Below are 14,976 nucleotides of genomic sequence, written 5' to 3'. Positions count from 1 at the left end.
AACTTTGAAAATATTTGATGTTGTCTGTAGTTATAGTAATTAGAGGTTAGCAATTAGAATAAGACTCCTTTCCTAATAATGGTGGTGGTTTTAGAAAACGACAAGCCAATTTTTGGTGGGTCCAAATTGCCAGATTTAAAATTCCATCAATCCAAACTCAATAATACATATTTTATCAAAAATAAATTTATTATTTTATCTTCATTCATTCTAAATTATAAGTTATTCTTTTTAAAAATATTATTTATCATTTTTTCAACATTTTTTAATATGTTTGAAAAGTAAATATATTAATTTTAAGAATATAATAAAAAATTTATAATTTTGGTTTTATTAATTATATTTTTAATTTATATGAAGATAAAAATATTATATAAGCTTTATTTGTTTTTTAAAAAATATTTTTCATATTTTATAATGCTTGGAGTACTAAAAGAGAAAATAAAATCACTTTTAAAAAATTATTTCATCTTTTTAAAAAAGTGAATTATTTTTAAAATTTTCATAATTTTATTCAGACTATTATAAATAAATTTATTAAAATTTTTTATTTTTTAAATTTTTGAAAAAAATTGAACCTCAGTTATAATTTATATAATAATTATTGCCTTTGGTTAGCCTGTTGAATATTTATTGACCAATATGAACGCATCTTGCTTGTTAAGACAAATTAATATGATAAAATGCTTAGGTGTTGTATATATCATGATTAGCGTAAATTTTGGAACATTATTAATAATATGCAATTATTATATCTATATAATCCTTTTAATTTAATTATTAGTTATAGAATTTATTTAACATTATCATTAGATTTAATGTTAATAAAATATTTATTTTAATTATAATATGAACTCTCTAAACTTTTTTTTTAATTAAAAATATATTTATTATACATAATGCTAATGTTACACCTAATAATTAATTATTCTTAATTTACATCGGTAACTGTAAGGGTGAGCATTCGGTCGGTTCGATTTAAAATCGAAACGAATCGAGTAAATTGAAAACTGAATTTTTAGTGTTTATAAAAATCGAATCGAATCGATTTTGATTAGAAATCGAATCGAATTGAACCGGCCTGATTCGGTTCGATTTAATCGGTTTCGATTTTTAATAATTTTTTTATTTTTTACACTTTATTTTTAATATTTTAAAATTTAATTAAAATATTTTAATTTTAATATGATTTAATTTCTCTATATTATTGAAAAAATATATTATTATCACTAATCGATTCGGTTTAATTTTTTCGATTTTTTCTGATCAAAACCGAATTAAATCGAAATAACCGAAATTTTTAAAATTTAAAATCGAACCCAATCGAAATGTATAAAAAATCGAATTAAATTTTTAAATCGATTCAATTCGATCAATTTTTTCGATTTAAACCGAATACTGCTCACTCTAGTAACTTGGGTAATGGCTAAACCTAGTAACTTGGGTAATGGCTAAACCAGCCTCAAATACTTGTATAAAATAAAATAAAATAATGTTGGAATGTACATTCTAGAAATATCTGAAGGTAAAATTTAATTCGGATAAAGAAAAGTTTAGAGAGGATATTCCTAACAGTAAATAAAAGACACGCATACAAGTTGACTCAAAAAATGTAGGATGCTTTGATAAAGTTCTTCAACTTTCCTCACTCTCCTTTATACTCTTTTTATGAGAAGATAGGGTAAACTATAATTTTTAGAGTAAAATGTTCAAAGAGTATGGAAAATTCTTTTAAAGATATTTAAATATTTTTAATTAATGCAATCTGATTTAATGCACTTTACTTTTATTTATAATAAATTCATATTTGATTTTTTGATTCTTTAACTTTCTATTACAAGATTTAATCTCACTCTAGTCGGTTTAATATGGTAATTTAGAGTTCAAAAATACTTTAAAGGGAAAAATTCATTTTAATGTTATTAAAATAGAATTCTATAAAATTTTGATAAAGTTTTTTCTTTCAACAATTAGAAAAATCAATGGCAAAAGATCATTAATGTACTTAAACATAAAAATTTTAAAAACTATAAACTTTTCCAAAAATAAATTCATTCTGTAAAACTTCTAACCCAACAAAAGCTTCAACGATTACTACTTTGTTTGGTAGCGTCCTAGAGAAGTTGATTGATAGGTAGAAAAAGAAAGAATCTGAAATAAAAACAGAAGCTTTGATCAAAAACAAACCACACCGACCGAATAACAGAAACAAACATTTTCTCAACCATGGATCCAAATGCTGGCAGTAACAGTAACATGCATTCTCATTGCTTAGAAATATCACCTATGGAGGTTCACAAAGTAGTCCCACCACCCCATAAGAGCACACTGCACAAGTTCAAGACTAGACTTAAAGAAACTTTCTTCCCTGATGATCCTCTGCGCCAATTCAAAGGACAGCCATTAAACAAGAAATGGATTCTTGCTGCTCAATTTGTTTTTCCTATTCTTCAATGGTCCTAATTATACCCTCAAGCTCTTCAAATCTGATATTGTTTCTGGCCTCACCATTGCCAGTTTAGCCATCCCACAGGTTTGATTTTGTTTAACTTTCTTGATTTCTGTGTACATGCAGCAGAAGAAAACAAAAGGGTTTCTTCATTTTTCCAAGCTTCTTCATTTTACCCATTTTTTTAATGAAAATTTTCAGGGTATCAGTTATGCTAATCTTGCTAGTCTGCCTCCTATAGTGGGCCTCTGTGAGTATTTTCATTTTCTGACATGTTTCTTCTTTTATTTTAGCATATGCAGTTTGTTTTTTCAGGCCATTGAAGCACACTTCATGTTTGATTTAATGTTTCAGACTCGAGCTTTGTTCCTCCTCTCGTTTATGCCGTTCTTGGAAGCTCAAGAGACCTTGCTGTTGGACCTGTTTCTATTGCTTCTCTTATACTTGGATCAATGCTTAGGCAAGAAGTATCTCCAACCAATGACCCTGTCTTGTTTCTTCAATTAGCTTTTTCATCAACTTTTTTTGCTGGTCTCTTCCAAGCTTCCTTAGGATTGTTAAGGTAATTAAGAGTTCCATCCTTCCTTTTTTGTTTTTTAATTTTCTGAAAGTATAAGGTTTCCACTTAACAATTCATGCTTTTTATCAGGCTAGGATTCATTATTGATTTCCTTTCAGAGGCCACTCTGATTGGATTCATGGCTGGAGCTGCAGTTATTGTCTCTCTGCAACAGCTTAAAAGTCTCCTTGGAATCACTCATTTTACAAAACAAATGGGTCTGGTTCCTGTTCTGAGCTCTGTTTTCCACAACACCCATGAGGTAACATCACCTGCCAACACTCATCATTTTTCATTTTACAGAAATTCAAGAGAAAAAAAAAGGAAGACCTTCCAAAGACAACAAGTAAACTAAAAATACCTGATGGGAGTGGCTATAGTTTCTCCATCTTCTTTCTTCAATCATTGCTTGAAGTTATCATTATGATTCACCATTATCTCTAAAATCTTGCAACCAACAGGACTGAAAACTTGAAAGATATAAATTATAATTCTAACTGGATAAATATATCCTCTCTATTGTCCATTTTCTCGCATGCGCAGTGGTCTTGGCAAACAATTCTTATGGGGTTTTGCTTCCTTGTGCTCCTTCTGGTGGCCAGACACGTTGTACGTTTACTTCTTTAATCTCTCCACTCTCCACTCTCCACTCTCCACTTTATGTTAATTCACGCATTCTTTTTATTATTATTATTATTATTATTATTATATGAAGTAATTTTTCTTTTTTTTTTTCTTTACGTTTTATACAAATCAGCATGCATTATTATTATTATTTTTTTTTAAAGTCTAGGTATATCAATAGGAGTAGGGATGCATTATTTGTTTTAAAATTGGAATTGTAAATATATATGGGAAAATTTTAGGTAGAATTCTATTCAACAGGTCATCATAGCATAGCATTACTTTTTGTCTTTTATGGGTTTCGTTCAAGCTTATCTCGTTCTTTTCCATTCCCAGTTCATTTCCGTGTAACCCATCCAACTTTTTCTGTAATTTTTGGTTTGTTCTCTGAGATTCCACAGACATTATTATTAGTATTATTATTATTATGTTTTAATTTTGTACCTTGAATATATAAATTGAATGAGCGAGAAAATGGAATACTCAAAAGTGAAAAATTCCGGAACTCAGGTTTAGGATTTTGCCGGAATTGAAAAGATGTACTTGTCATACGAATGAAGTCTACTGGGTTTATTACTATTATTATTAATAGTACTTTTGTCTATGAATTTGGGCTTTTAGATTGAATGGATTATTATATATAATATCAAAATTTCTCCAATTAAAAATTTTAGAATTTATTTGCCTATTACGTGTTAGAAAAATATTTCTGAATCATTCCCCTACAAGTTTGAACTTGTCTGCTCAATGTTTTCTTGATAGCATTTATTATTACTCTAGTAGCAATTTATTATTATTTAGGATCCATTTCTTTGGCGAAGAAAATATATTTGGGGCATTAAGAAAATTAATTAGCATAAAATATTTTTCTAATTAAAGAAAAATTTTAACTATTTTAAGAGAAATTAATTATTTTTTTAAGAGAAGAAATCATTTTTTTCACTTTGAAAATTTTATTAACATTTATATATAAATTTATTAATATATTTTATTTTTTAAATTAAAATGTAACAAAATTATTTTATTGAAAAATATTTTATATAGAATATATTTTTTACGAAAAATATTTTTCAAATCTAAGTTATTTTTCATAAATAAATAAAGGTTTAGTTCTTATAAACTAATTGCTTAATCTTTTTATTTCCAAAAATATTTTTTAAACAGTTAATTATTTCAGTTCTTCCATCTATTTAAGCATTTAGTATATATGAGATGATTAAAGTGATATTATTTCTAATTAGTGTCTCTAATTTCAGAACTAACTATTTAGTTTTTATAATTTTAAAATTATAATCATTTAATCTGTGGAATTAACCTAAGAGACTAAATAGTTTTTTTAAATAGAAAGACTAAGTAGCTACTTCACTAAACTATAGGGACCAAATACAAATTTTCCCTTATTGGAATGAAACTTCATGCAACTTGGAAATTTGTTCCAGTAGTAATGTACGGTTGGGGACATTTAGTTTCACCATAAAAGATATGAAGGCAAGTTATTATTGGTAAGATTTGATAGTTGATTTCCCATATTGAATGTTCATTATTGGAATGTGTGCCATGCAGAGCATGAGAAAACCAAAGCTGTTTTGGGTTTCGGCCGTAGCCCCTCTTTTCTCTGTGATTCTGTCTACCATCCTGGTTTTCGCATGCAAGGCTCAACATCATGGGATCAGTATTGTGAGTTAATTTCTCATAGTCTACTCATCGTTACTTACAGTATATATTGTGAACTCTGGGAGGAATTAATGGATTATTTAATGATGTGGGCACGAATAATAAAAGTTAATCTTAACCTCGGAATAAATGCTTGATTATATTTGTAAGGGATGACTTTTGGTTTTGTTATCAGATAGGAAAATTACAAGAGGGATTAAATCCTCCTTCATGGAACATGCTGCATTTTCATGGAAGCTATCTTGGACTAGTTGTGAAAACTGGCCTTGTTACTGGCATTATTTCCCTCACTGTGAGTTTCTTCGCCTTTTTCTACAGTTGTATTTTGTATCTGCTAGTCATGCAGCTTAAACTTGGAAGCTGAAGCAGTGAAACAATATTTACAAATGCTGCCCATTGTTGAAAACAGGAAGGGATAGCAGTGGGAAGGACTTTTGCTGCTCTGAAAAACTACCAAGTGGATGGTAACAAGGAAATGATGGCAATTGGGTTAATGAACATAATTGGCTCCTCCACTTCCTGCTATGTTACAACAGGTGCACGTTCTATTATATCGAGAAATACTTAGGCTGGATTCACATGGATCTGTAGTCTAAATATAAAGTGGGATCCAGATAAAATCCCACAGATTACGCTGTGGATCCACATAGACCCGGTTTCTTGTTTCCTTCTAATGCAAATAAGCAAGACAAGGTTGAGGAGTAGTATGTAATAATAAGAATCAGAAGAAACATCTGGAAGTATTTTTAACAGAAATTTGAATTTCAGGTGCTTTTTCGCGGTCTGCTGTTAATCACAATGCAGGAGCTAAAACAGCAGTTTCTAACATTATAATGTCAGTAACAGTGATGGTGACTCTCCTCTTCCTGATGCCTTTATTTCAATACACACCAAATGTTGTATTGGGTGCCATAATAGTAACAGCAGTAGTTGGCCTCATAGATATCCCAACTGCTTACCATATCTGGAAGATTGACAAATATGATTTCATGGTTCTGTTATGCGCATTCTTTGGTGTTATTTTCATATCAGTTCAAGAAGGCCTCGCCATTGCGGTAAGTTCACAGCTATCAATAATCAGCTATCAGCTCTTATACATTGCGATGAATCAGTGGTGATGATCATTTGGTGATCAGGTAGGAATATCAATATTCAAGATCCTCCTGCAAGTTACAAGGCCAAAGACAGTGATCTTGGGGAGCATACCAGGGACAGACATATACCGTGACCTTCATCATTACATGGAAGCTGTGATGGTTCCTGGGTTTCTCATTTTAAGCATTGAAGCCCCTATCAACTTTGCCAATACAACTTACCTCAAAGAAAGGTTGATTCATGCATCAAGTTACTAACTAATTATGCTTGTCCCTAATTAATAAATTGGCTTTGCCTCTGATAGGATTCTGAGATGGATTGAAGAATATGAAACACAAGAAGATGCAAAGCAACAATCAAGTATCCATTTTCTAATCCTTGACCTATCAAGTAAGTTTGTCTGCAGAATTTTGCATCAACTTAACTCTAAAAGCTAACAAAATCTGGAAAGAGAAGCTATTAAAATAGGCATGCAAATTAACTATAATGCATATCTTCCATTTTTCAGCTGTGAATGCCATTGACACAACAGGAGTCTCACTCTTCAAGGATTTAAAGAAAGCAACAGAACATAGGGGAATAGAGGCAAGTACCCAGTATATTTTCTTTCTTTTTATTTTTGTATTAATTTGTTGATAATGTTATGATTGATAATGGGCATCACAGCTTGTACTGGTGAATCCTCTGGGAGAGGTGATGGAGAAGCTGCAAAGGGCCGATGCTGCACATGATATCTTGAAGCCAGATACCCTGTTCTTGACAGTTGGTGAAGCTGTGGCTGCACTCTCATCTACAGTAAAGGGTCAATCATCTAGCCATGGATAAATCAGATTCTTCATTTGATAAAAAGAAGAAAATAGAATATCAAATGTATCACGAATAGTATATAAGCATTATCTGTCCTGCAACTTCCACTGTAACTTCTCAAGTTCACCATATGGGCCTCTCTCAGGCATGTTATCCAACGGATTAATAAGAGGCCTATACTATCAACGGGTTTTAACTCCTTGGTGCTGTAATCATTTCCAGAACTGAGAGGTTTCGATTTCGAAAGTCAGTCGAAACTAATTGTATTAAAAAAAAAAAAAAGAGGTCTATAATAGTTCATTTACTATACCTGTTCTCTTACTCCTGAGATGTATTCATTACAAGAAGAGGTATGTTGGCAAGCTGAGATAATCAAATGCGATTAATTGCTTTAATAGTTGAAGTTAGTAGTAGTTTTATAATTTTGAAAATGACTCCAACTAGATGACATATAGGACCAAATCACCTCTTTATTGTAAGAATTTCATATACATCATTCACTTTTCTCATTATTGATTTTATATGTTGAATTTATGTGATTATATTTATATATTCATTTACTTTTTGTAATTTTATTTTTAAATAATTTAATTAATTTTTTTCTGTTATTTAATCACTTTATATAATCAAAATACATTACAAAATAATAATAAAATTTACTAATTAAATTATAAAAAGTTCTACCGCAACTTTTTCTGATTGTGTTTGATTGGAGTTTGGATGATTATTTTTAGAGCCTCTATTCTTGCATGTTTTCTTTTTTCTGTTTCTAATTATTTTGCTGTGATTACTTTGTGTTTGGCTCTGTTTTGCCTGTCATATTTGGAGCGATTGTGATGATGCGGTGTGCGACGCTGCTGCGGTGATGGAATCAGTGGACTCGGTGGTGATAGTCGGTGTTGGGTTGTTTTCTTTTGGATTGTTGTGTTTGCATGGTTTTGATTTGATTTTATTGTTTTTTTTAATTTGGGTTTGATTCCAATCGAGTCTTCTGATTTGATATTTTTTATTTGTTTGATTTTAATATGGGCCCGAGAACGATTTCTGTACCTCTCTCTTAGCCGTTTTATAAGCTTTATAAAATGCAAAATCTATTGCATTGGTTAAAAAAAAAAACTGAACTTTTTAGAAAAGATAAAAAGATAGTATGAAGATTAAAAATCAAATAAAAATATTAGTGTTTTTATTTTTTTGGCCAGAGAACTATAATATGTAATCAATATTAATAAATAAATAAAAAGACGCCACTTGGAAGTTTGAAGTTTTAATTGTGAGTGCTGAAGTGCATCCAAACGCGTAAGAAGATTCAGTGAACTGATTCGGTCCATCGAAAATATCCAAATTCCGGTCGCTGAGACGGGGCAATGGGAAATAGCAAGAAGCCTGATCCTCCTACCCTGCAAAAATACGGCGTCCCTTTCTACTCTTCTGCTTGGGTTCCCATCAAGGAACTCAGATCCAAGCTTCAATCTCACGATCGTCAACAATCCGAAGACAAAGATGAAGATTCAGGTAAGGAATCCCCTCAGCAGGAGATCTCCGATCAATACTACGTTGTTCTCGCCGGAGGTGGCGGAGAAGGTCGCAGCGGCATCCCCAACGCTATCGTTCTCTCTCATTTCGATTTCGCCTCCAGTTCTCTGTCTGCTCAGCCTGTATGTTGAATTTTTCACTTACTATAAGAATCCAACCCTTGTTCATATTTGTCTCTTATCTGGATAATTTAAATGTAGTTTATTCTAAAATATAACTTTACATATTCAGTTTTGTTGCCGTAGCTTAAACAGAGCTCTTTTCTAAATATGGAAACCGAGTATACACACACACGTATACAGCCTTTTCCAGCTCTGTATTGATTACTATAGCGTAGAGCCACTTTTTTTTTTTTTTTGGCTTACCTAGAAATTTAGATGGCTGTAGTGACAATTATATTTCAAATCCAATGGTTTGTAATTTTGATGCAAATTTTATCTGCTTATTCGAATGGAGTTGATCAACCAAAGAATGTTACAGGTTCCTTTTTAATGTTATTTTCTCTGTTTTTCTTTTTCTTTTTGGTTAGATGTCATGGACAGTGTGACCTTTGTCTTGGAGTGTTGGAGATTTCTGGCAACAGATTTTTTTCCTCGCCTTTCTTTATTTTTTGGTTTCTTTTTTTTTACATTAATATTTCATTGTATGCCATGTCTATTAGAATTAGTTTGCAGGCAATTTTTGCTTATGCTTGGCTGTGAGGCATCTCATTAACTGATTAACATCATTCAACTGTTACATTCTCTTATTTGAGACGACATGATTGTGTATGCTTGTGTTATCTTATGTTTTAGGTAGCTAAGCTCGGACTTGGTTCTGACTTGCCTTATAGAATGGCTGTTCACCCAGGTGGAGATGGCCTGCTTTGTGCATTGCCAAAAAGCTGTCGGTAATTATTTTATTTTGCTTATTTTTTAAGTATTAACAAAACTTTTAGGAGAAATTCTGTGGAGTTAGCTCTTTGGGGAGGGTGGGAAACACAGCTTGTATTATTTAATGGGTGTATGAACTAGACATTCTTATGCTTTTTAAGCTTTCCTGATGCAGTTTGTTCCTTCTTTTCCTTTTGCCCCCTCATTAACACATATTTTTGTTGTATAAGTTTATGATTATGACTCATAAACCATGGACGGCCATTGTTTAAGTTCTGCCCAGTTCATTCTTCAAGGCAACTGGAGTTAATGAATAAATGATATTTTCTTCTGGTTAATGTAATTTTTTGCAGTTACTAAGGAATTACTGTATGCTATACTTCTGGTGTAGATTTTTCAACTGGGATGAAGTGAAGGACAATGATGCCCACAAATTGAGCCTAAAAGAGTCAGTAAAAGTTCTCACCCAACTAGAAGACATTGGACAGCAGTTAGCATTGGCCTTTAACAGTGATGGTTCTGTACTTGCTGTTGGTGGAGAGGTAGAGATATTGTTACAAACATAATTTGTTGTTGGTTTTAATAGATTAGTGGCAAATGGATTTTGTGTGCTTCCTACAATGGTTAGAAATAAAAGTATGATAAGCTCCCTTCTTTTTTTTTTCATTTATTTATTTATTTATGTATTTGGAGAGGGATGGGGGGGATTGCAGTGTGTTGTTTCTTTTCTGTGTCTCATTGATGCAAAAGAGAGGCAGACGATGAAACATTGGTGACTAATTTTTAAGGGAATGCTTACTTGATATCTGTTGATTTGATTCAAAAATTTACATGTTAAGCTTATATGTGAGCCTGCTTGCATGAATATGAAGACATTCACTGCTAAGCTAAATAGTTGAGAAAGTGGAATAAACTTAACTATGTTCTCTAAAAATTTAAATGAAATGAAATTTGACTGAATTGAGTTTTCTATGAAAATACAGGAAGAAAACTGCTACCACAAATACAAATACTAATACTTTATGACCATGGACTGCATGTTTTAAATGAATTATGTGCAAAATAGCTGAAAGGTTCATGAGAAGTAGAATGTTACATCATGCTTTCACATATTTGTGTCATCCATTTCTTTATTGGTGGATTCCTTCTTGCGTGATATATGCACATTCACATGTGTATGTCTTGGAAGGTGCAATTATATTTCCACCTTTCATCCCATGGCAGATCTTAGGACCTGCCTTTTGGACGCTCACCCCTCAGTTGAATTGCTGGTCATCACTCAACTGATAGAATAAACATTATCTTCTCCTTCTAACTTTTTTTAGGTTCACTGATTTATAAGGTAATATTTGTCCCTTTGTTCTGAGGTAGCATGCCGTATGATGCTTTGATTTGTTGCAGTACAGGATGGCCATTTAAGGGTTTTCAAGTGGCCCAGCATGGAAATTGTTCTCAATGAGGCCGAAGCTCATGCATCTTTAAAGGATTTATCTTTCAGGTACTGCTATGGCGAAGAGAGAAGTTAGATCTTTATTTTCTGAGCTGGTAAGCATGAAGAGTTGAGAGGTACTTGTGCTGATATCACTGAATTGTCTTGCAGCCCTGATGGGAAATTTCTTGTTTCCTTGGGAAGTCGTGGCCCTGGAAGGGTTTGGGATGTGACTTCTTCAACAGTTGTTGCTTCTTTATCAAAGGACAATGTAAGCGGTGAATTATAATAATTTCTTTAGCTAACGGTGTTTATCACATTGAGGAATTTGTTTCTTCTTACTGATGTGCATTCATGTTGATTACTGTTTCAGTCTTGAACCTGAGGAAAAAAGTAGTATGGGAATTGCATCCTAGTGGTTCAGTAACTCAGTTGACCTTAGATTATTTGTAGACCACCAGATGTTTTGCATGCACAACATTTGATATATTTTTCATCATTGAATAAATTTTGAGAGCCTTATTTCAGTTGATTTATTTGATCCTCTTTCAAATGAATATTGAGGCATTGAGCTAACTGAATTGTTGCGATGCCTCCAGGATGAGGTGTTTGCGATGTGCAGATTTTCTCAAAGCAGTGATGACACTCATGTTCTTTACATTGCTGCAATAACAGGTTAATATTCGAACTGAGAGTCATTATTTCTAGTTAGGGCCCATTTGGTATCCATATTGCTTTTGGTTCTCTGGTGTTTTCATATGGTTGAACAGAAATTGTATTATTAGCACATGTTTATTTTTGTTGATATGAGAACGGAAGAACAAGTATCTATAGTTTCCCTTTTTCTTGTTTCATTAATTCTTTTTCGCAAGTGCGTTTTTTTTTTTTCAAAATATTGGATGAAAAAACAAAATAATATGCATACCAAATGGAACTAGGAAGCTAAGATTTTTAACATTTCTGTTCTATGAGCTGGTCATCATAAACATGGTTTTAATTAGGCAAAGGTGGAAGTATTCAGACATGGGACACAAGCTCTTGGAGGAGGATTGGCTCAAAGCATATAAGTCGTGATTCAGCTTCTTCTTTCAATGTATCACCTGATGGAAAGTTCCTTGCAATGTACTTATCTTTACTTTGTTACTTTCACTTGCTTGAGCTCATTTAGCAACCACTTTCATCATTGAAATTTATTCCTTTATGATTAATCGACATGCAGGGGGACAATTCAAGGAGACGTGCTGATTATTAATCCAACCAGTATGCAAGTTCAAACAGTGGTTAGGAAAGCACACCTAGGCATGGTAACAGCATTGGCGTTCTCCCATGATTCAAGGTTGGAAATTTAACATGGATGCATGGTCTCCTGCTTTAATCAACGCGGTACACTGGGTGAATTTCCTTCTAATAATATCACTAAAACAAACCATGCTCTAATGCAGGGCTTTGGTGTCTGTATCCATGGACTCAAGTGCAAGGGTGACACCAGTTGAGGACAAGAAAAGTGGTAAGAATTCCAGACTTGGATTTTTGTCAAGTAGCCATGTCCTGCCATTGGCATTAACCTGCAATGGGCTCATAAACCTGGTAACTTGGTGACTGATTAAAACACATCTTGGTCTCTAATAAGATCCATCACTAAAGACAATGTGATTCTGCTCAACTATTCATGACAACCGAGTACTTAGTTGAGGAGGTAACACACACCACTGGGGAAGTACCCGGTCCGCTATGAGTTTGCAGTAACCTACTACTGTTACTGCTTTCATACCGTAAATATGTTTATTTCATTTGTAAATAAAACAAAGTCAAGTGTGATTCTCGTAGCTAGAAACCTAGGGCTGGGGATGGGTGTTTTAATGATAAGGATTCCAAACAGAAATAGAAATATAGAGAAACAAGGGAGATGAAAGTAGAAAGAAGAATCAGTAGAGAGAAGGCCGAGATTGTATTCAGATTCGATGTCATCAACATATCTTTTACAATCATCAATTTCTGTCTAAATACACAGCTATGCCTAGCTGGCTATAACAAACATGACTAAATCTTCAGAAAATGGACCACACGAATACCATGCGGAGAGAGCCTCCCCTTCCTAAAACACCCGGTTTTATTAATAATCAAAACGAATTGCGTCATTTTAAGCGTGAAGAGAGATGATGGGCAGTTGTAGGAAACATGTTGAGAGCATAATAGAGATTGGGAAAACATTTAGGACACATCCCCATTTTCATTGGATTCTGATTCGCATTTCTCTTATTGTTTTCCTTTGCAGGAGGATTAAGTTTGTGGATCATTTTATTCGTAATTTTACTGGCAATTGCTGCATATTTCATGAAGAACGAAGGACTTCTTCCTTTCCTTGGGTAGAATTTACGGACTCTGAACAAATGAAACGTGAAACTTTCTGCCTTATTACGACAAAAAAAAAAAAAAAAGAAAGAAAAGAAAAGAAAAAGCAGATCTTTGAAATTGTGAATGACAAATTGGAACTTGTGGAGGTGCTGTGCTCAATGTCTGGTTCAACCTATCAAGCCACCCTGTCTATTGGCTCAAGTCCCGACAACAGTCAGTTTATATGTGGATTGATCGTTTCTGTGCATACTCGAAACTCTTAGTGGTTAATGGATGACAACTTTTCAGGCATTCCTTTTAAATCTGATTATTTCAACTCTACTAGGAGTGAGGTTTGAGGGCTTTTTACAAAATTAGGGGTTGAAGAAAAATTATTTGTAGATTTAGGGTTAGAAAAAAGTTATTTGCGGATTTGGGGTTTGACTGCTAGGTGGCAGCCGAAAAAGGAGTCTGGCGCCTATTTAATAGGCGCCAGAGCCTGGCGCCATTTAAAATGGCGCCAACCTTTTTTTTTTTCTTTTTAAGAATGGCCTGGCGCCACTTAGAGTGGCGCCAGGCCATTCTTTATTTTTTTTTTTCTTTTTAAGAATGGCCTGGCGCCACTTTGGCCATTTTTTATTTATTTATTTATTTTTATTTATTAAAATGTTAAAATATTATAATTATATTAATTAATTAATATAATAATATATAAATATTTAAAATTATAAAAATTAAATTTACTTTTATTGGACTGCTATTATACAGTCGTACATAATTACATAACAATATTAATATCTTAATATTTTGGAGAGTTATGAAATATATTATTATATAATTTGATAATCGTCGGACTTTTCTCACTCTAGGGGAAGCTAAACCCAAAAAAGTGAAATAGGTCTAAGGTCTCAGAAACTCACTTCATTTAGTCGGTCCAGCATCTTCGGTCTTGATACAGACAGACACGAGGCAGATCGGGCTGTCCGCGAGTTTGAGTTCAGCACGAGAAGTCCAGCTCGGTGATGTGATTTGAAGAAGAACAGTAATTAGATAATATTAGATATTTTTATAATAATAAATATTTTTTATAATTTTAATATATTAATATTTAATAAATTTTATTATTAATTTTTAAATAAAAATTACTGTATTAATTTATTAAAATAATAAAAAATTTTATCAATAAATAAATATAAAGAACATTATTGAATTATTTTTATATATCTAATTACCATCGAATTATTTTTATATATTTAATCATAATATAATATTAATTTTTTATTTAAAAATTAATAATAAAATTTATTAAATATTAATATATTAAAATTATAAAAAATATTTATTATTATAAAAATATCTAATATTATCTAATTACAACCGAGCTTAGATCGCTAGTATGGAAGTATCAGAATCTCTCTTCACGTGACGGCTATTTAATTCTTATAGCGCGCATGCGGGCAGAGCTGCGAATTGACTAGGCTTACTGTTCTTCTTCAAGTCACATCACCGGGCTGGACTTCTCGTGCTGAACTCAGATTCGCGAGCAGCCCGATCTGCCCCGTGTCTGTCTGCATCAAGACCGAAGATGCTGGACCGACTA

At 32.5% G+C, this 14,976-nt stretch overlaps 1 protein-coding gene and 1 pseudogene across 1 annotated transcript; both read left to right on the top strand.

Annotated features, from left to right (window-relative positions):
• The first annotated feature begins 2,127 nt into the window (after positions 1-2,127).
• Positions 2,128-7,495, top strand: LOC110605707 (annotated as a pseudogene).
• Positions 7,496-8,442: 947 nt separating this feature from the next.
• On the top strand, positions 8,443-13,699 carry LOC110605675 (SEC12-like protein 2). The gene is made up of 10 exons (XM_021744321.2): positions 8,443-8,863; positions 9,536-9,630; positions 10,005-10,155; positions 11,020-11,111; positions 11,214-11,313; positions 11,642-11,717; positions 12,044-12,164; positions 12,262-12,378; positions 12,485-12,549; positions 13,318-13,699. The coding sequence occupies exons 1-10, from the start codon at positions 8,573-8,575 to the stop codon at positions 13,410-13,412; spliced, it is 1,203 nt and encodes a 400-aa protein (XP_021600013.1). The 5' UTR covers positions 8,443-8,572; the 3' UTR covers positions 13,413-13,699.
• The last annotated feature ends 1,277 nt before the right edge of the window (positions 13,700-14,976 follow it).

The sequence above is a fragment of the Manihot esculenta genome, chromosome 17 (assembly GCF_001659605.2).
Source record: "Manihot esculenta cultivar AM560-2 chromosome 17, M.esculenta_v8, whole genome shotgun sequence".
Taxonomy (NCBI): domain Eukaryota; kingdom Viridiplantae; phylum Streptophyta; class Magnoliopsida; order Malpighiales; family Euphorbiaceae; genus Manihot; species Manihot esculenta.
The sequence above is the reverse complement of the archived record's forward strand: the minus strand, read 5'-3'. Positions and strand labels throughout refer to the sequence as shown.

What these genes read in the sequence shown, in the direction of transcription:
- LOC110605675 (XM_021744321.2), top strand. Translation starts at nt 8,573, where the DNA reads ATGGGAAATAGCAAGAAGCCTGATCCTCCTACCCTGCAAAAATACGGC. An exon ending in GCATTGCCAAAAAGCTGTCG is followed by an intron (nt 9,631 to 10,004) that starts GTAATTATTTTA and finishes CTTCTGGTGTAG; the next exon opens with ATTTTTCAACTGGGATGAAG. An exon ending in TTACATTGCTGCAATAACAG is followed by an intron (nt 11,718 to 12,043) that starts GTTAATATTCGA and finishes GGTTTTAATTAG; the next exon opens with GCAAAGGTGGAAGTATTCAG.